Source organism: Lissotriton vulgaris, chromosome 5, assembly GCF_964263255.1.
Source record: "Lissotriton vulgaris chromosome 5, aLisVul1.2, whole genome shotgun sequence".
Classification (NCBI taxonomy): domain Eukaryota; kingdom Metazoa; phylum Chordata; class Amphibia; order Caudata; family Salamandridae; genus Lissotriton; species Lissotriton vulgaris.
The window spans coordinates 1,480,858,552-1,480,880,868 of NC_141693.1; the positions used below are offsets into that span (position 1 = coordinate 1,480,858,552).

The 22,317-nt window shown below is 45.1% G+C and overlaps 1 protein-coding gene across 1 annotated transcript in view; it reads right to left on the reverse strand.

Annotated features, from left to right (window-relative positions):
- The window catches only part of CNTN2 (contactin 2), a 209,161-nt gene that overhangs the window by 175,525 nt on the left and 11,319 nt on the right, over window positions 1-22,317 (reverse strand). The window contains exon 4 of the mRNA XM_086919714.1: window positions 21,811-21,906. Within this exon, the coding sequence (XP_086775840.1) occupies window positions 21,811-21,906 (96 nt within the window). The remainder of the gene's footprint in view (window positions 1-21,810; window positions 21,907-22,317) is intronic.

Here is a 22,317-nt window from a genome sequence, read left to right on the forward strand (position 1 = left end):
AAAATTCCCAAATATCGATATCTGTAAATTTCGATATTTCTCTAAAACTACTGAACGGATTTACACTAAATAAACAAAAGCGTGCTTTTTCCCTGCCAAATTTGGCGTAATTCTGTTCACTCGTTCGACCTGTAGCTTTGTCTAAAGTTTCCAATAAAAATTAACATGGAGAAAACATGTTTTGGGACCCCCCTTAACAAAGAATTAATTTAGAAGATTTGACGAAGATTTATCAAACAACGCCAAAGTTATTAGCAAAACAAAAAATGTTCTTTCTATGGAAACTGTAACATATACGTATATATATAAATATATATAAAGGACACGTAGTCTTGCAAATATATATGTGTGTGTTATATATATACACAAATGCACACACACACACTTCTAATTCTTCTTGCAATTGCAATTACATGACCTGTGTTCTAAAAACCGGGACATTTATTCAAACTAAAGAACCGGGACAGTTCACCGAAAACCAGAACTTTCTGAATAAAACCAGGGCATCTGGTAACCCTAAGTGGACACAATGTTTAAAGCATAAATCAGTTTGCAAAGTGACCCGCAAACCATTAACCTGGTGTTTGCTGAATTAAAACCTCAGCCAGTTGAGAATGTATTAAGAGCAACGTTTGTGAATTGGGGCCTGGTAAAATGGCAGAGCCAGGCAAGAATAGAAATTATGCACAATGAGTCAGAGCAGACAAGGGGACCCTGTCACATGTGACACCAACTAGACCTTTCTGTTAACTGCACTGTGCATTCTGGGAGTTGTAGTTTCGCCTTTTGGATTATGAGTAAGGTTCCCTGTTTTCCTGATTTTTACAGATAAATAAAGCAGAAAAAATATTTGTGGCCTGTATTTATTTTTAAATGTGGATACAAATGGAATGTGGGTTGTTTTCTGAGTGATTCTAAACGCGATCAGTCCTAACAGCCAGTCCAATAGCTGTGCGCATTGACAGGTAAGAGGGTTAAAAAATGAATTATTGTAAAGAGGCTCAAACAGCAGCAGATATGCACACGGTTGATACTGAAATTTGCCTATTTTCATATAAGTGCATTGATTTATTATCTATGGGTCTTCGTATTATTGAAACCTGTCAGGCATTCAAGCATGAGTGTGCATTTATTGGTTAAATAAATGTGGAAAATGCTAGCTTCAGCTTAATTATGTTCACAAAACCAAAGATGAATATGGATAACTCCAGACCAAAATATAAAAACATAAATATGGCTAAATACAGAAGGAAATGTTAAAAAATAAATACCATAAAACCAGGAGCCTTAATTAAGAGTAGGGAATTGAAAATCCCAGTATGGATCTTTTTTCCTTTTTGTGTAGTCTTGGCATATATGTAGTTCTGTTTTGCATAAAGTGTATAATTTCTCTAAATTCGCCTTTTTTGTGGTTAGTCTAATTGATTTTCGTTTTTGCTGGCTCGGCTCGTGAATCAGCTGTAAGAACCAATCTGAATCCCTGGCTCGGCTCGTACCACACCATTTCTGGCTTGCCCACCTTATACAATAGGCACTCGGCTGAAGAGATCCTATGACTGGTATCAAAGGCCACATGCACAAGTATCACCATCGGCCAGGCAACATTTGGTGGAACAGGCATCCTACAAGGACAGAATTGTCTTTCTATTCATTACCCTTTCACTGATCTCGGACTTCTCATTTGTACTGATCGCTCTCCTTGGCAGCGTTTGTTGCAGATGTTCCAAAATCAACATTTTATGGCAGTTATTGTATTTGTAGAAACTGAAACAAACCAAACTAGAGATACTTTGAGATCTACTTTGAAACATGTGGAAAGTTTTCAAGTGTAGGTTTAAAGCTTCCTTGGGTCATCATGAAAGGTGACGGCAGCAAAGATTGCAGAGGACTTGCAAAATTTGTAAGAGCAATATCAGGTTATAAATTATGGCATCAAGGCTGTATGTTTGTATCATATATGTATGTGGTTTTTGTATATCCTGAACTTAGCCAAAAGGCAACAGAGCACCGTACAGGGTCAAAGACAAAGACGCAGACAAAGTGTAATAAGAGGGGGTCCTGGGTTCTGAGAGGTGGAGTGGATTACTATTGCATTGTGATTGAGTGTTCCTGAAACACGTGTATCTTCCACTTTTTGGGGCAGTTCTGATTTCAGATCCAGCATTGGCAAAGTCAACAGGTCTCGCCTATGCAAGAACTATTGCCTTTGTCAGTGTCTTTTAGCCATGTTGTACAACAAAAAAAGTACCATGAAACGGCTAGTAAAGGCCACGTCATAGTGCTTTACTGGTAGTAGGGGGCTGGGGGATGGGGCAAGTAACAACGGGGGAGGGGGCAGGATGATGCACTAATAGATACAAGGAGCTGTGCCTACAGGTGCAAGGTAAATCATTAACAGTTATAAGTCACTGTTCTAGCACATACAAAATGCAGCAGCATATGAAAGGTGCATTGCTAACAGATGCAAAGTGCATTGTAAACAGATACAAGGGCTCATTATGACACCTATTTTGTTGATGGCAGATGATGGGGTGGTTTGACATCCGAAGCAGCCACCATTTGCCCTCAAGAAGCAGGTCAAGTACTGCCAGCTCCGAGACAAACCTCTGAGGTCTTGCAAATGAATGCAGGAACGGTGTGCCGGGGGGGGGGGGGCAGGAGGGGGAGGGGGGAAGCGGGTTGCCGCCCCCAGCACCCCTCTTATGGCCTGCTTGTATGTCGCAACTGTTACTTGCATGTATATTGTGGCATACCCCCTTTTGTGACATGCCTCGATGCTGCAATCATCCCTAAGTGACTTGCTTAAATCAATCAATTAGGATTTGTACAGCGCACCTGCATCACCTGTGAGGCTCCCGAGGCACTGGGAGAGCATGCTGCCTGTTTTCCTATTGGTTGAACATCCAGATCTTGAGGTCCTTCCTGAACTGCTGGAGCGATGGTGAGGCTCTGAGGTGCAGGGAGAAGTTGCTCCAGGCCTTGGTCACCAGGCGGGAGGAGAAGTCGCCTCTATTGTTAGTCCAGCGGATGCGTCAGATGGCTGCTTGGTAGAGCGATTCAGGGCAGAGTTTCCATGTAGGTTGGTGGAAATTCAACTGATTGTTGAGGTATGCCAGTCCTTTTTTGTTGGGCGCCTTGTAAGCGTGGGCAAGCACCTAAAACTGGCATTTCTTCGCAACTGGTAAGCAGTGAAGCTTCCTGAGGTGAGGGGTGATGTGTGTCCATCTCGGGAGGTTGAGGATGAGTCTGGCTGCTGTGTTCTGGATTGTCTGAAGTTTTATCATGAGATGGGCGGTGATTCCTACGTAGAGGGAGTTGCCGTAGTCTAGTCTGCTGGTGACAAGAGCTTGCATGACTGTTCACCTGGGGTTGGGTGGGAGCCATCTGAAGACTTTCCGGAGCATTCGGAGGGTGAGGAAGTAAGCAGATAACACAGAACTGACCTGCTTCTTCATGGATAGCTGGCTGTCAAGGATGATGCAGAGGCTGCGGTTTTTGTTTGGTGGGTTTAAGGGTTGGGCCCAACTCAGATGGCCACCATTCGTTGCTCCAGGGGGTATCCTTGTCTTTTCAGAAGATGACTACTTCTGTCTTGTCGGTGTTTAGTTTGAGACAGTTGTTTTTAATCCAGGCTGCCACTTCATCATGCATCTTTGGAACTTGTCCTTGGTGGTCGTTGGGTCATTGGTCAGGTAGAGGATGACTTGGATGCTGTCAGCAGTAGGAGATGATGTTGAGTCCATGGCTCTTGATGGTGATGGCGGGGTGTGCCATGTATACATTGAAGAGGCTGGGGCTGATTGATGAGCCTTAAGGTACAGCAGCTGATGTTCTTAGGGAGCGAGGAGTAGGGAGGGAGGATGACCATCTGCGTTCTTCCTGTGAGGTAGGATGCGATCCACTTGAGGGCTGTTCCTTGAATTCCGACCTGGTGGAGTCTGTTGATCAGTCTGTGGGAGGCTACAGTGTCAAAAACTGCTTATAGGTTCAGGAGGATGAGAGTTGCTCTTTTTCCATGGTCTAGAATCATTCCAATGCTGTCCGTGGCTGCAACTAGGGCTGTCTTGGTGCTCTGGTTTACTCTGAAACCGGATTGGGAGGGGTCCAGGATGTTGTGGTTGTCCAGATGTCTGGTGAACTGGATGTTGATGGCTTTCTTGATGACCTTGACTGGGAAAAGGTACAGCGAGATGGGACGGTATTTATTGGGGTCTGAGGATGGCTTCTTCAGTAGCTGCTTTACTTCAGCATTTTTCTATTTCTGGGGAAGTGGGCCGTGGGGATTGAGGAGTTGAGGACCTAAGTGAGTTCTTTGCTGATGGGTTGATTGCGGAGGTTGAATGCATGATGTGGGTAAGGGTCTGATGAGACATTGGAGTGGATGGATCTCTTGATGGATGAAGTTTCCTTCTCAGTGAGGGTGATTCAAGCGGTGAGCTGGAGTGGATGTGCATTGGTTGGCTTGATGTGGTTGATGCTGTCCTCGGCGGGGGTTGGGGTTCGAAGTCTTGCTAGATGGTGTTGAGTTTGTTGTGAAAAAAGTCTGAGAGGGTGTCGCAGAGAGCTTGTGAGGGTGTGATCTTGTTTTCAGTTGCTAAGGGGTTGATGAGCTCCTTGACTATGTTGAAGAGTTCCTTGCTGTTGTTGGAGCTGTCCTTGATGCAAGTGGATAGTGCAGTCTTCTTTTTGTTCTTCAAGAGGTGGTGGTTTCGGTTGAGAGCGTCTTTGAAGTGTTTCTGGTCCTTGAGGGTCTTAATGGCCAGCCATCTTCTTTCCTTGTGTCTGCCGCCACGTTTCTGGGTTTTTAGTTCTGCTGTTAACCAGTTGGAGGTTTGTGTTCCTTTCTTGCGGTCGATGGGTTTCATAGGTGTGACTTCATCAGCACTTGCCGCGATCCAGTGTGCAAAGTTGTCAGCCACTTGTTCTGTATTTTCGGTGGTGGTGGGTAGGCAGGCGTTTAGGGAGTTTAGAGCCTTGGTCCATTGTCGTGGAGGCAGAGGTGTTGGGGGGCTTCTGAGATAAAGAAGTGGAGGCAGTGGTGGTCGGTCCAGGTGAGCTCCTCAGTGTGTAGGTATTTTAATCTGTTGCTGGCTGAGAAAATAGGGTCTAGCGTGTGTCCTGAGGTGTGAGTGTAGATCAGTGACCAGCTGTTTGAGTCACAGGTACTTTCTTAGAAGTCAGCTTTGTTGGCATCGTTGGTGCACTCTAAGTGAAAGCTGAGGTCTCCTAGGAAGATGTACAGATTAAAGTCAATGACAATAGGGGTTATGAAGCCGGGGATGGTGTGGCAGATGGCAGGTCGGGTCCCGGAGGTCTGTATGCGATGGTGCCTCTGATGGTGGTTTTGTTGTTTGTTCAGAGTTGTTGTAAGTTGAGGTGCTCCATGAAGGGAGTGGAGTTGCTTGTAGTGGTAGAGCATTTGAGGTTCTGTTTGTGGATTATAGTGATGCCAACACCTTTTCTGTTGAGTTGGTCCATGGTGCGATCTTGTATCCATAATGGATTGGCTGTGGCGATGTCTGGAGCAGATTCAGGGTTCAGCCAAGGGTTCAGCCAGGTCTCTGTGAGGAAGTCTGCTGGGAGTTGTGGTGTAGGAGAAAGAAGGGAGAAAGTTCTGCGATGTAGGAGTCAACTCTTCCAATTGAGGCCGGCACTGGTGGGAACCAGGCGGCAGGCCTCCTCTTAATAGCGGAGGCTACTGGGAGTTTTGGTCTGTAGGAGGGAAAGGAAACAATTCCGCAACGCGGGGGTCAACTCTTCCAATAAAGGCCCGCGGAAACCAAGAAGCAGGTCTCCTCCCAGTAGCAGAGGCTGCTGTCAGTTTTGTTCTACACCTCAAGGCCCTGTAGAAAGTAAAAATGTCACCATAAATGCACCCAAAGCTGTGCTTGTGCACATTTTATTAATATTTCCTAATCTCTGTTTTTATTCATGTGGCATAAGCAGACAGGTTTATAGTGAAATATATTTTTCTGAGAGACGCAAGGAAAATACATGCATAAATAGCTGCAATGCCGAGCCAACTAGTATTAACTGAAACACGTTACACAGTCCTTCTTGTAAGACGTACATATAATCCTGAAATGCTGAGCTAACCACCACCAACTAAAACATGCTACGTCATCAGACGTTCTGCAACTAAAAGGACCTATCCTTCCTGCAAGACCAGCATAAGCAGTTGAAATGCTGAGTCCATTTTCACCATTTAATCACGTTGTACCTCCCACAAGGTGTGCTAGTGCTTCAGTAGTCTTTGTCTCAAGCCAGCAGTCCAAATAAGTGTCCTGGCCTCTGGGGCAAGGATTCCTGTATAAATGATCAGAATAACTTAATGTACAGAAAGTCACGTTCCGGTAACCTTGTTCTGATGCTGCAGCGGGGTCGCGTTTTCAAAAAATGCCCAGAGTGATCGACTGGACCGAAGTCATTCCAAATTAACAGCAATAATTTGAGACATAACCCAAGAGAAGAAATGCTTCACAAAGAAAGTGCTATGACTAAATACGATTGTAGCATAAAACAAAAACTAGAGTTGTTTTTAACATGTAAAAGTCCCATCAGTCGGAGTTGAACAGTGCCGATAATATGTATCATTCTGAGATGTTAACATTGAGACTCTGCCCCCAGCAGAGTCTAGACCCCAGGAAGGACTAAGTGCACCCCTCATAAAAGAAACTGGGCGCAGGGGAGTTAGGGAGTCAACCTGCACAGCCAGAATCACTCTAATTAACCCCTTAACTGCTGGGACTCCCCCCACCCCAGTGCTGAGCCCTTTTTTGGCTATTTGGGGAAGTTTGCGTTTAGGGCTTCACAACTTTTTTCCACATATGGAATCCACGCCAAATTTCCGTTCTTTTTTTCCCAACATCATGGGGTTTGTAAAGGTCTCCACGGATTTGTGGATTCTACTATAGCAGCCTGAGAAAATATGTAAAATCTAGCTCGATTTTGAGTTTTTGGGGAAAAATTGGAAAAAAGTGCTCTGATAAAAGTGTGTTTTTTTGATGAAATTAAGTAAAATTATATACCGCAACAAATTCCCAAAGATGTCAAAGCTAACATGCAGAGCTAAATAAAAGAAACAAATTGTGTACCACAGTTTTGGTATTTTTCAAAGAGGTAGCTCATTTTTCCTATTTTTTGTGCTCTTAACCTACAGTTTGTGGTGGAAACCACTGTGAAATAAGCAATATATCATGACATGTGCTAGAACTCTCTGGTTGTGGGTATATATAGGGTTGGGTTTGTAAGTTGTCGAGTGAATTAAGGGTAACCAGAATCAATAGGTGAGTTGTACAGTACAATAGTTTTTCATTGTGTAACAAGTATAGACGAATACATATGGTGAAATATGTAGAGTGAAAAATGGGTTTCCAGGAAACCTATGTATTTCTGAAATGGGCACAAGATGTGGATTCTTGGAGAACTGGTTATTTGTACATTTCTGAATTTGTGGGTACCTGTACTAGCATACGATTTAGAGGGTATTTTTCAAAATATCTTCTTTCTTACTCACTGGCTTACATTTGGAAGGCACACATGTAGCAAAACCAAATTGGTAATAACAGTTGTTCTATTAATATATGCTCCCACACCCTTTCTAATAAAAAATGGTACCTCACTTGTATGGAAAGGCCTAGTGCCTGCGACAGTAAACTGCAAAAAACGTAACATGGATACATCACACTTTTCCTACTCAAAACTGACCCCATTTTTTGCAAAGTTGGTAGCTGTAGGTTTTGGGCCCTAGCTCAGCCGGCACCTTGGTAAATCTAGCAAACATTCAGATTTTTTAAAACTAGACACTTAGGGGAATCCAGCCAGGGTGGAGGTGACTTGAATGGCTCTCACCAGGTTCTATTACCCACAATCCCTTGCACGTCTCATACTTTGACAAAAAACATATTTTTCCCACATTTCTTTGGTGGAACATTCTAGAGTCTGCAGGCAGCCACAAATTTCCTTCCACCCAGCATTTCCCTAAGTCTCCCAATACAAATGGTACCTCACTTGCATGGGTAGGCCTAGTGCCCACGACAGGAAATGGCCCAAAACTGACACTTGTTTTGCAAAGTGGGTAGCTGTGGATTTTAGGCCCAAGCTCATCCAACACCTATGGAAACCTAGCAAAGTTGCACATTTTTCAAATCGAACCTTGGGAGAATTCAGGGTAGGGTAACGTGCATGGCTCTCAGTGAGAATTTTTACTCAGAATCCCTTGCAATCCTTAAACCTTGACTAAAAAACATATTTTCCTCATATTTATTTGATGGAAAGTTCTGAAATATGCAGATTGGTTTGTTCCAAGGGGAGCAAAAAGACACAATTGCCCCTTCTGGGACAGGGATATGGCTTGATGCCAGGGTGGGCTGCCCCCTCCATGTTTTGAAATCCTTGGTGTTTGGTGGGCTTTTTGCCTCCTGGGAGGACCTGCTTGGGGATAATAACCCCCATCTGCCTCCTAGGAGCACAGGAAGCCTGTCAGCATATTTTGTTGGAGGGTGGGGCCATCACCATGGCCATGATGGCAGTTCCTACCCTCTTACTTTTTGGTTTAATTAAGCCTTGGTGTCTAGTGGGTTTTCTGATCCCCGGGGCCAGACTGGGGGTAATCACCCTCATCTTCCCCCTTGGGGGTCAGAAAGACTGCCAGCATATTTTATTTGGGGTTCATGGCCATGCTATGATAGGCAGCCACCACCCCTATTTTTTTAATATGTCCCTTGTATCTAGTGGACTCTCTGCCCACCTTGGGGGTAGATTGGGGTAATCACCCCCATCTGGCCCCAAGGAGGGCAGAATGACTGCTAGCATTTCTTTGGGTGTGTTGGGGCCATGGCAATGCACATGATGGGCAGTCACCACCCCTATATTTTCTTTTATATGTCCCTTGTGTCTACTGGGCTTTCTGCCACCCCTAGAGGGTTAGATTGGGAGTAATCACCCCATCTGACTCCCAGGGGGGGCAGAAAGACTGTCAATATTTTATGATGAAGGTGGGGGCATGCCCATAATGTGCACCCCGCTTCTATATAGATTTTTTTAATTAAGCCCTGGTATCTAGTGGGCTTTCTCCCTCCCTGGGTAGTGGGCAGATTGGTGGTAATCATCTCCATCTGGCCCCCAGGAGTGGCAGAAAGACTGCCAGCATATTTTGTTGGGGAATGGGGGTCTGGCCATGCCCGTAATGGCCATTCACCACTTCTATATCTTTTTTAATTAAGCCTTGGTGTCTAGTGGGCTTTCTTCCAACCCGGGGCAGATAGGGGTAATAACCACCATATGCCTCCCATAGGGGTGGGAGAGTAAGACTGTAGCCATCAAATGTGCTTGGGGAGGACACGCCCTTGCCTTAGGGGCCGCTACCTCCATCCCTGGTGTCTAGTGGGTGGATCCATTCTTGGGGAGTGCTCTCTTGTGGTGATCCCCAAGCAGAGATCAGCAGGGCAATGATATAATTGGAAAGATGTATTATTTTTAATTTAATTATAATAGTAAGTTATATTGTCGTAGATGGTTGCTAAGTTTGTTGGGTCATAGGGTCGGAAGTTAATTTTGTAATAATTAACAATTACTAATGTATTAATAATTATTAAATTGATTAATTATATATATACATTTTGTAATAATATTTTAAAGTGATTTGTTAGGTGCAGGCGGGTGGGTTTGTAGAGGTATAGGTGGAAAGTTAACTAATTAATATTTCTTAATTGATTAAATTAATTTATTAGTTCACAATTTATTAGCCAATAATTATGTTAATTGTGTTACATTTATTTATTTTAGGTATATTTTAAGTGTGGACTGCTAGCTTTGTGAGTATATCGTGTGGAAAGTTAAGTAACAAATAAAGGAACATTTGTAGTAATTTATAATTATTTATTACATTGGTTAATAATTACGTTGCTTGTTTAATTGTTTTTTAAATATAATTTGTTGGGTCAATTATTAAAGATTATATTAAGAGTTAGATATTTAGATTGAATTAATAGGGTTATGTTTCACATATGTTATGCATTTGAATTGAAGTACTTTCCCTACTGTTACATAGAGTGGAGTGGGAGTGGTAAATGTAACCCCTCTGGTGTCCAACACTTTCCCTACTGTTGCACAGACTGGAGTGGGAATAGTAAATGTTACTCCTTTGGTGTCCAAAGCTTTCTCTACGGTTGCACAGACTGGAGTGGGAATAGTAAATATCACCCATCTGTAGTCCAACATTTCCCTTCTGTTGCACAGACTGGAATATGAATAGTACATTTGATCCCTCTGTAGTCCAACAATTTCCCTACGTTTGCACAGACTGGAGTGCAAATAGTAAATTTTACAGCCAAATTCCAACTCTTTCCCTATTGTGGCTCAGATTAGAATGGGAATACTACATTGTACCCCTCCGGAATACAGCAATTTCCCTACTGTTGCACAGACCGAAGTTGGAATAGTACATTTTACCCCTCTTGAGTCCAACGCTTTCCCTACTTTTGCTCAGACTGGAGTGTGCATAGTGTATTTAATATTTACACATTTTAATATTCTTTAAATATATATATTATTATTCGTTTATTTGGTTAATTTTATAATATTCGTATATATGCCTATTTTGTGTATAATTGTGTGTTTTTAAGTATTTTTTATATTTATTTAATTTTGGAATCTATTTAATATTTTGCATTTGATTTGTTAATTTATTTAGTATTTTATGTATATATGTATATATTTGCTTTTTAAAGTAGTAAATAAAAAATTATATAATTTTAAATATATTTTTATATTAGTGTTATATATGTATATAAAATATATACACATATATCTTTGTGTGTATATTTATATAAGTATATATCTATACATAGTATTAAATGTTACTCACATTTATTTAATCTACATTATATTAATGTGATATATAAAAAACTATAAGATGCACTATATTAATAAATGGTATTTGTTTATGTTTTAAAACAATATTAGTGTAAAAGAATACATTTTAAAAATATTGTTGTACTTACCATTATAAGTATAGGGAAACAATATTTTTGTAATCAATTTTTTTACTCGATATTTATGTCCCTCAATATTTTTGGAATCAATATTTTGTCAGACATTCAAGAATTTGGTGCAAATTCATGTCTACTAATGTTTATAGATCGGGATTTGCATCAAAAGCCAAGGGTGGGTGCATGAGAAGGCCCATGCTTCACCCATGGAACACCTCTTTACGCAAAATAACACAAAGAAGTGCATAGTGCAGTTTTACGTTACTTTGGGATATCACCCAATGCAAATAATGATTTGCTTTGGATAGTAAATTTCACCCTAACACTTTGCGCTTCACAAAAGTGGCACCCAAAAAGTGCAAAGCGTTATTAAACCTGGGAATGAAGTGTCAGTAAGAAATAGGGAGAATTAGTGAGATTAAGGGCCCGGTTGCGATGTCAGACTGACCGGAGTCCGTCCAACATCACTCTGGAAATGGAACCGAACGACCTCCTGTCGTCACATGCTCTCATAGCAAAGAGCAGGGGTGCAGTTCATCCCTGCACCACGTGGTAGGCACCTCAAGGTGCCTGCTACCGGAGCAGGGATTAACAGGGGGGCACCGTAGGTGCCCCTTAGGCCAGCCATTCCCTGGCCTTGCACCTATGGGGGTCCTGCTGGAGCCCTCAAGACAGTTCCCCAATGCCTTTCAGTGTTGGAAAGGCCGGCACAGAAAGGCAATGTGAAACTGCCATCATAATCCCTCGCAGTGGCGTCACTAGGGTTGGTGTCACCCGGTGCGGGTAACTCATGGTGTCACCCCCTCAGGACTTACCGCATGGACCTCCTCCGCTACGAGTCCGTCAGTGGACACAGCTGGCTGTAGAGACACAGGAGCACAGTGGCTGGAGGGACACTGGAGCACGGCTGGCTGTAGGGACACAGGAGCATGGTGGCTGTAGGGACACAGGAGCACGGTGGCTGTAGGGACACAGGAGCACGGTGGCTGTAGGGACACAGGAGCACAGTGGCTGTAGCAACACAGGAGCACAGTGGCTGTAGAGACACAGGAGCACAGTGGCTGTAGCGACACAGGAGCACAGTGGCTGTAGGGACACAGGAGCACAGTGGCTGTAGCGACACAGGAGCACAGTGGCTGTACGGACACAAGAGCACAGTCCACAGTGGCTGTAGGGACAGAGGTGCACAGTGGCTGTAGGGACACAGGAGCACAGTCCACAGTGGCTGTAGGGACACAGGAGCACAGTGGCTGGTTGAAGGCTTCAAGCCCACGCAGGGCGAGGAGCACTGCTGACGTACAGTGCGGAGCCCACATGCGCCCAGGAGCACGGCTGGTAGAGTGTAGGGCCCATCAAGGGCCCGATGTGCGGCTGCTGCAGGGTCTGAAGTTCACGTGTGGCCAGGCGCGCCACTGGTGGAGGGTTTGGTGCCCACAAAGTCACAGGTCCACACAGAAAAGCTGTCTTTGAGCACTGTGGCCGGAGGAAATTGCACCTGTGTGAGACCAGGGGTACGGTGGGGAATTGTGTGGATTCTCAGCATGGTCAGGAGCAGAGGGGACCAAAGCTGCGGAGCCTTAGTGTCGCCGGCAGCGTGGTGGACTGGAAGAGAAGCGTGGGGCTTGCGTGGGACCTGGATCCTGGATTATTGCTGTATGCACAGGGCCAGGAGCACAGCTCGTGGAGGCCTTGGAGGCTTCAAGGGCCCGGAACAGTGCAGGCCCTACAGATTTGGGCCTACGCGGCGACGGGGGCAGCAGGTGCGTCCCCATGCTGCCCCCAGGATGTGGTGGAGCCGCATCCCACAACTGCTGCCCCTGAAGACTCCGAGGTGGTGCTAGGTCTGCTGATCCTAGGGTTTTGGACCGCCTAACTGCACCTGGTGGCATCACCTGAGGATAACCCCATGAACCACAGAGTACCGAGGGGTGGGAAGAGGGCCCACATGTATGTATTGTGCCATATAAATAACTTTGTGCCTACTGCTGAAGGTTTTTTCTTCATGTTGTTTAGGTCATCAGGAGGAAGGTCTTACCTTGGGGCACCAAAAAACTCCCAGAGGCAATGTCTGCTCAATAACATGTTGCTTTATTGTGGAGGCACGTGCAGACATGCAGCATTATATGCTTGGCATCCGTCATGTTCTAAAGCTGAACGACCCAATGCACACCGACTTATCTCAGAAAATGCTTCCTTGTTCTGGCCTTATGTCACCAAACCACACTGTGCCCACTGCACTCAGTGAGATGTCACAAAACCCCATTCTTATTGTTTGTTTTCTTTGGGTGTCATTTTAGTTTGTCCATTGAAATGGCCACTATATTTGCACAGACATTAAGTTTTACTGATAAAACGGTATTGGTGACAAATGATGATGTGTGGAGCTTGGGTTTCTGTGACCATCAATCATTTGTGCATCAATAAGTTGAGTGTTCTGATTTGTTTTAACCCTATTCAAATCTGTGTTTCCATAACTCTTCAGAACTAAATGGGCTTTGTGCTTGGTTTTCTCACAGGTGAATGTGTACATTTAATTTACAGGTATCTAAATTTTGTTGTGGGTTACAAAAACTGACAGCCTTTCCTTTCGCACTCCCTGTGCCTGGCAAGATTGTCATATAATTCACTTTACTTTCTCTGACCACAAAGTGAGAGAAGTTTGTAAATACCAATCCTCCACGTTGAAAAAAACATAAGCAGCAATTTGTCAGAAGTCAAATGTCAGGTCATGTCCTTTATCTTTGAAGCATATGAAATGTGACAAGATAAATACAGAATGTACAAGCATCTTTGTTTATTGCTCGGACTTACTTTCAAGACCCACCAAAAGTAAGCTAGACCCTCCAGTGGGTCCTGAGCCACAGTATGGGAAATCTTTGCTGCTAAGGCATGCAACCACGGGTAGGTAAACACAAATGCCAACAGACTATTTGTGCGGTGCCTCTGTGTAACCTGTCACTTTCTGTTTGTGATTTTGTCTGTGCCCTGGATTTTTTGTCCTAAGTATCTGGTGCTGGTTTTTTTTGTTCCTCAGTTTACATTGCAAGTGTCTTGCCACATGATGGCGTTGGGGTGAATACCTAGTGGAACTGAGCTGCTGACCTAGGGGGCAGGGGTTGAATCAAAACAAACAAAACACAGACAATGTATGCGGTCTCTCAGTGGAGCATGCTTCTTTTTAGGTCACCTCACTGGACATTTTTTATGCTGTTTTTTTATAACGCAAAATTGTCCCATGCACTTAACAACAAAAACATACTACTTACACATTTTTTCATTTTTAAGCAGCGAAAGATTAAGTGATTTGCCCACAAAAACAGACTGCTAAACCTAGACAAGGATTCAACCCCTGCCCCCTAGGTCAGCAGCTCAGTTCCACTAGGTATTCACCCCAACGCCATCATGTGGCAAGACACTTGCAATGTAAACTGAGGAACAAAAAAAACCAGCACCAGATACTTAGGACAAAAAATCCAGGGCACAGACAAAAACACAAACAGAAAGTGACAGGTTACACAGAGGCACCGCACAAATAGTCTGTTGGCATTTGTGTTTACCTACCCGTGGTTGCATGCCTTAGCAGCAAAGATTTCCCATACTGTGGCTCAGGACCCACTGGAGGGTCTAGCTTACTTTTGGTGGGTCTTGAAAGTAAGTCCGAGCAATAAACAAAGATGCTTGTACATTCTGCATTTATCTTGTCACATTTCATATGCTTCAAAGATAAAGGACATGACCTGACATTTGACTTCTGACAAATTGCTGCTTATGTTTTTTTCAACGTGGAGGATTGGTATTTACAAACTTCTCTCACTTTGTGGTCAGAGAAAGTAAAGTGAATTATATGACAATCTTGCCAGGCACAGGGAGTGCGAAAGGAAAGGCTGTCAGTTTTTGTAACCCACAACAAAATTTAGATACCTGTAAATTAAATGTACACATTCACCTGTGAGAAAACCAAGCACAAAGCCCATTTAGTTCTGAAGAGTTATGGAAACACAGATTTGAATAGGGTTAAAACAAATCAGAACACTCAACTTATTGATGCACAAATGATTGATGGTCACAGAAACCCAAGCTCCACACATCATCATTTGTCACCAATACCGTTTTATCAGTAAAACTTAATGTCTGTGCAAATATAGTGGCCATTTCAATGGACAAACTAAAATGACACCCAAAGAAAACAAACAATAAGAATGGGGTTTTGTGACATTCACTGAGTGCAGTGGGCACAGTGTGGTTTGGTGACATAAGGCCAGAACAAGGAAGCATTTTCTGAGATAAGTCGGTGTGCATTGGGTCGTTCAGCTTTAGAACATGACGGATGCCAAGCATATAATGCTGCATGTCTGCACGTGCCTCCACAATAAAGCAACATGTTATTGAGCAGACATTGCCTCTGGGAGTTTTTTGGTGCCCCAAGGTAAGACCTTCCTCCTGATGACCTAAACAACATGAAGAAAAAACCTTCAGCAGTAGGCACAAAGTTATTTATATGGCACAATACATACATGTGGGCCCTCTTCCCACCCCTCGGTACTCTGTGGTTCATGGGGTTATCCTCAGGTGATGCCACCAGGTGCAGTTAGGCGGTCCAAAACCCTAGGATCAGCAGACCTAGCACCACCTCGGAGTCTTCAGGGGCAGCAGCTGTGGGATGCGGCTCCACCACATCCTGGGGGCAGCATGGGGACGCACCTGCTGACCCCGTCGCCGCGTAGGCCCAAATCTGTAGGGCCTGCACTGCTCCGGGCCCTTGAAGCCTCCAAGGCCTCCACGAGCTGTGCTCCTGGCCCTGTGCATACAGCAATAATCCAGGATCCAGGTCCCACGCAAGCCCCACGCTTCTCTTCCAGTCCACCACGCTGCCGGCGACACTAAGGCTCCGCAGCTTTGGTCCCCTCTGCTCCTGACCATGCTGAGAATCCACACAATTCCCCACCGTACCCCTGGTCTCACACAGGTGCAATTTCCTCCGGCCACAGTGCTCAAAGACAGCTTTTCTGTGTGGACCTGTGACTTTGTGGGCACCAAACCCTCCACCAGTGGCGCGCCTGGCCACACGTGAACTTCAGACCCTGCAGCAGCCGCACATCGGGCCCTTGATGGGCCCTACACTCTACCAGCCGTGCTCCTGGGCGCATGTGGGCTCCGCACTGTACGTCAGCAGTGCTCCTCGCCCTGCGTGGGCTTGAAGCCTTCAACCAGCCACTGTGCTCCTGTGTCCCTACAGCCACTGTGGACTGTGCTCCTGTGTCCCTACAGCCACTGTGCACCTCTGTCCCTACAGCCACTGTGGACTGTGCTCTTGTGTCCGTACAGCCACTGTGCTCCTGTGTCGCTACAGCCACTGTGCTCCTGTGTCCCTACAGCCACTGTGCTCCTGTGTCGCTACAGCCTCTGTGCTCCTGTGTCTCTACAGCCACTGTGCTCCTGTGTTGCTACAGCCACTGTGCTCCTGTGTCCCTACAGCCACCGTGCTCCTGTGTCCCTACAGCCACCGTGCTCCTGTGTCCCTACAGCCACCATGCTCCTGTGTCCCTACAGCCACCGTGCTCCTGTGTCCCTACAGCCACCGTGCTCCTGTGTCCCTACAGCCACCATGCTCCTGTGTCCCTACAGCCAGCCGTGCTCCAGTGTCCCTCCAGCCACTGTGCTCCTGTGTCTCTACAGCCAGCTGTGTCCACTGACGGACTCGTAGCGGAGGAGGTCCATGCGGTAAGTCCTGAGGGGGTGACACCATGAGTTACCCGCACCGGGTGACACCAACCCTAGTGATGCCACTGATTGGTGTCACCCCCACATGATGGTGTCACCCAGTGCGGACCGCACCCCCGCACCCCCCTAGTGACGCCGCTGAATTCCCTCGGCCGGAAAGAGCCGGGCGAGGGATTGCTGAAGGCCTACGGAATTGTGGACAGGCTCTCTGAGCCCGTCGTAAACCATTCGGACTCCTGTTTGTAATAATTTCAACCGACTCCATCAAAATGGTTCGGTCTGAAATTACTACAAACAGAAGATTATGATACGGTAAGGATGGCTCCGACCAAGCATTCCTTACCGCATCATAATCGGGCCCTAAGAGTGAATGCAAGTGAGTGAGTGAGAATCAATAATAGTGAGTGTAAGGGGTTGTGAAAGATCTTAGTGTAAACAATGAGTGAGGGTGACTTTGAGTGAGAGAATGGGGGACAGAATTAGTGTGAGCAAGAATAATATGTGATGACTGCAAGTTTGTTGTTGGCCCTGGCATACTTGCAGCAGTTTTTAGAATGACACAACACCTGCAACAAAATACTGGTAATTCTTGGCATGAAGGGAACCAATGGTAAAATTGCATATTAGAGGTAATTCTTGGCATATAGGGCACGTGAGGCAAAATACTGGCATACTTAAGGACATTCTTTGCATGTCACACCAGTGGCACATTGGAGGTAATTTGTAGCATCTCTCTCTACCCCCTGGCATTTTGATGACATCTAGGTATATGCGAGGGTGGCAACCATGACAAAATGCTGGCTCTGATATACTGAGGAAATGTTGACATAAGAGTCACCTGCGGTAAATGGTTGGCATAAATTGCAAAATGTGGGCACTGGCATATTTTAAGATATATAAGGGAGCACTCATAGAATATGGGGGCACCCATGACAAAATGCCGGCTCTGCCACAATGGAGGTGATTGTTGGCACTTGGGGGCACCCATACCACGTTTTGAAAAACATGGGGTCAACTTGAGCGAAACAATGAAAAGATTTGAATATTTAATTAGTGCCCTTTCAGCACCTATAGAATTTTAACAAATGTATCGGGAAATTGTGCATTACAATTCATAATTTCATCAATTTCTCTTAAAAATGTTCTCGGTGGAGGAGATATCCCCTGGAAGAGGTCTGGCTTACTTGCCTTACTTGCTTTGCTCACTCACTACAATTCAAGGCAAGAACAATGCCCTAGATAAAGTCAACACCATAAGGTGGGTGGTGTGTAAAATATACATTTATCTGTGTTATACTGTTATGCTAATCATGCAGTTTTATTATGGAACTTCAGCAATGTCAGTTGTTGTGATCTTAGGGTCACGTTACATGCTTTCCTGGCAAAAATCAGAGTCATTGCTCATATGATGTCACTTCCTGTGATGTCATTACGGTCAAATGATATGTGATGTCACTTCTGGTACCCCCTGGCATTTTGAAGAATTGACACCCATGATAGCAGGAGTTGGAACCCATAGTGGTGACCACCGTCCTAAGCAAGAAAAGGCGCAGTAACAGCGCAACTTGTCCACTGGGCAGTGGAGACTCCTTGTCGTGCTTCTCAGGCAGCAGTGCCTTATTCTATGCATCCAGTGCCCCTGCAATCTTCTCCAATCACATTTGAAGAAGTGGTATTTGGATGGTTCCTGGGTGTTAGGAGTAATTGAAAAGCACCGTTGTGTTTATTTCAAGGGGAGCGTCTGCAGTCTCCTTATGGGCTCTGTCCTCGTCAGACATTTAAATACAACTCGCTGTAGTAAACTGGGGAGCAGGGCTGCATATGAGATATGAAAGCGAAAGTTACATCGACAGATGGGTTAGTTCCCAGCATTCATGCCTGGCAGCATTTCCCTTGTTAAGATAATTATCTTGCCCAAAAATCTGCATTTATTTCGAGGCTGTCTCTTTATTTCTGGCGGGGCTGCCCAGTAAGAAAATTAAATAGCTTTCCTTGGAGGCAAATAAGGCGTGGGTGATCTGCCAGGAGAGGATGGAATGCTCTGACCAGGGCGACTGATGTATTCGATGCTTCCGTGCCCGCCCTGGAGATCGATGGCAGATGGCATGGATCCAGTTTGCCTCACTCTGACTCACGCAGCTGTTTTTTTTCCACACACGTGGATTCATGGCTGGAAGTCTGGCCCCGCCCACCGCAGCCTGGATTTGTAAATGGCAGATCCCTGCATTCATTAAACTTTAATCCAACACATTGTACTGGACAAGGGAGCCCTGGGCAGGCTTCCAGGTGCTGGCAGCTCTCAGAGAGTCGATGAGTACCATGGAGGCAGCCAAGAGAGCCGCTCAGGTGCCTGGCGGACTCATGTTCATGGGGGTCCATTCCCGGGCCATAATGTGTTGGCCTGGTCACAGTGACTGGTAAAGGTCACAACATAAGTGTGATTATAGAGCAGGACCACCTTAAGGTCAGGGATGCCCTAGTCTCCCTGATTGTCTGTACCCCTGTATGTCATACACATACATTATACCTGAAACCGGGGCCCTCAGTTTTATTCAAAGTGGAAAATGCCGCTCACGGGCCTCAACCAGGAATGGACTGCGTGGTGACGTGGAGAGCCGAGTCAAGGATTAACAATAGCGGGTAGTGGCTGATGCCGCAGCAAGGATCTGTAAAAGCCTGAAACAAATGTATCCTCATTCAACTGACTTCGCATAGCATATGTTCCTCACATGCTACCGCATAAGACAAACCCTATGTTGTCTTCTAGTTCAAAGGCCTGGGATTGACCACCGGCTGAATTCTAGCATGTGGGCTGGGCGGATGGCAAAGCCAGTGGCCAAAGAGATAGATTTGCCTGCTTCCATGCCACCATGCCCTGCATGTGTGAGAGCTGCTATGTGGGGGGACAGTGATGCTGTCCCAGCCTTGCCAGCCACTCAGGGGCTGAAGTCTTGGGGTGCCTGCCTCTAGGCAGGCGGTGAACACCCATGAATGGAGTTCGGTTTGAAGTCCGCTTTGCACCTGATTGGTTCAGTTGGGAAAGTTAAGTCAGATGCCATACATCTGATCTTTTTATAGTGTAAAGTTACAATACAGGCAGTAGGGCTCACTCGTTTATAGTGCAAAATACATGTTAAAGTCAGTAGGCTTTTCAGGGTAGATTGCCATCACGCTGTATTTTGTCACATGAAATCTCAAAGATATCCGTGACAGGCAACAGAGGTACAACATGGACAGTGAGGAAAATAGGTGGTTCCTCAGGGCTCATCCATGATCTGCCCTTTTAATATTCACGTGGGCCTGCTTGCCAAGATCGTTAAGGCATGTGGTTTCGAAATCATATCCTATGCGGATGACACCCACTTGTTAATTTCATTTAGGCAAGATCCTGAGACTTCCAAAGTTAGATTTATTGACTATATGAGACAGGTGGCAGCTTGGATGAGTTTCAACTGCCTGCAGCTGAATGAAGGAAGACTCGACTCCTCCTATTTGGGAAAGCGCAGGAATTCTGATGAGAAGACTGGTGACCGAAAGAATTAGGTCTAGTACCGTATCCCAAGAGTGTGGTAAAAAAAGTTGGGTTTTTAGGTGGCTATTAGGTTACCTATCCATGAAGGAACAGGTTACCTCTGTTTGTGGTACCTGTTTAAACACTTTGTGTTTGTTTAAAAAAGTGTTTCCTTGGCTGCCAATGAGTTCCTGGAAAACATTGTTCCAGGCCCTCATTACAAGAAACTATACAAAACTGTACAAAATACTGCAGCTCCATTATTATGAAAACGTCCGCCCAGTTCCCCCTCTGTACTACCTTAAGAACACTTAATTGACTACCAATCAGAAAGTATAATTTGTTTAAGCTCATGTCTCACGCACAAATCGCTCCTGGGGAACAGCCCCTCCTACCTACATACCAGAATGTACTGGTACTGTCCGAGCAGAAGTCTGAGATCTAAGCATTAAGGTCTTTTAAATCCTCTCTGCAGCCAAACCTCCAGATACGAAGGTCATTCCTTTTCCTCTCTAGTCCCCTTTCATTGGAACAGGATTCATCTTCATATTTGATCTTACTCTGATTTTGGAAGGTTAAAAAAAATATTGAAAACGTGGCTTTTCTAGTTTGCCCCTAGAGCCGAGATACTCCTCTTAGAAAGTGAGTTGTTTGCACTTTTTAAGCCCTTTTAACTTAACATAACAGCAACAGAAACAACAGTTACAAGACAGGTGTTGATAGGTGTATTGCTGACACACATGCACAAACACACATGCACTCTTGACATTCTAACCATCAGCTAATCTGGTGGTGTCCATGTTTAACCAATCAGTGCCCGAAACGTTCATGCTATCAAAATTAATCTGGGAGACAAAGCCCCCAAATAAATAAAACGCCTCACCCCTTAAAGGACTTATCTTCCAAACTGCTCGTTTGAGAATTAGTGAATAAGTAAGTCTCGTGAACACCTAGTAAAATTCCAAGACCTAGCAGGTCATACACATTGCAGAGGTGGAAATGTTACCTCTGACTCTAAATCCAGTGCCTACAGTTCTCTGTCTGATATGCTCAATATTTAAAATGGTAGACCTATTCTGTATGGTCAGCCCCACCCTCCAGTTGAACAGATAACGTTTCAAGGGCTGGGGGTCCCTAGACGAATACAACCTTGCACGTCAATCACAGCTCTAAACTGAGCTAGAAATCATTTTAGTGCTGCCACTTTGGAAGGAAGTCGAGAGGACAACAGAGGTAACGTGGTGCACCATAGAAATGAATGTGATTTTTAAGAGTCTCCTATTGGCACACCAGTGCAGAACCTCCTTCAGCTCAGCTGCAGAGAGTTTTAATAGGAGTCTGAAGGCCCAGTGACCTATGGAAGCAACTGCCTCTCTGAACAGGGAGCTTGTTTCAATCTTGTGTCAGGGTATGTACTTTCGTCCTCCCCTCTGAAAATACAGGCTGAGCACCGAGAACTGCGGGGTAACAGTAGCAGCTCAAAAATTGGTGTCAGGAGTGGGATCTATTTGGAATACTTGGCAAGGAACCCGGCATGGCAACGCTGCTGTAAACTAACAAGAAACAAAGTCAGCAATCCCTACTTACCTGGGTAATGTGGTGGGGGGTGGCAGTGGATCACCGTGCCCCAACCCTCCGTGGCCTTGACTGCTCCCCGCTCCTCGGACGAGAACTCCTGCAGATCTGAAATCACGAGAGAGAATTGAGAACATATAGGGTGGCGGCGGGAACATTGAAAATACAAACTGTTAGGCCCCAAAATTATCAAGCCTGCCTACTGTATACTTTTTGTTAAATGACATATAATATATGCTCTCCAATTTCACTCATGCTCCCCCAGTAGTATCGTTCCATGGGAATTTAAGACTATTTTTGTAATTAACAGAAGTGCAGTTCAGGATAGAATTCATCAAGCCATTATCTGTTAACGGTGGTGTGGTTTTGGACACAGTTCAGGGCTTACATTCTGGTGTTTACCAGTTACTACAAAACACTCCTTTATGTTCAGTGAATAGCACCTTTCACCATCGATGCATTCTCCTCTTCCAGGATCATCCCGGAGCACAGTCCTCACAAAGAACCACTCGACCTGGC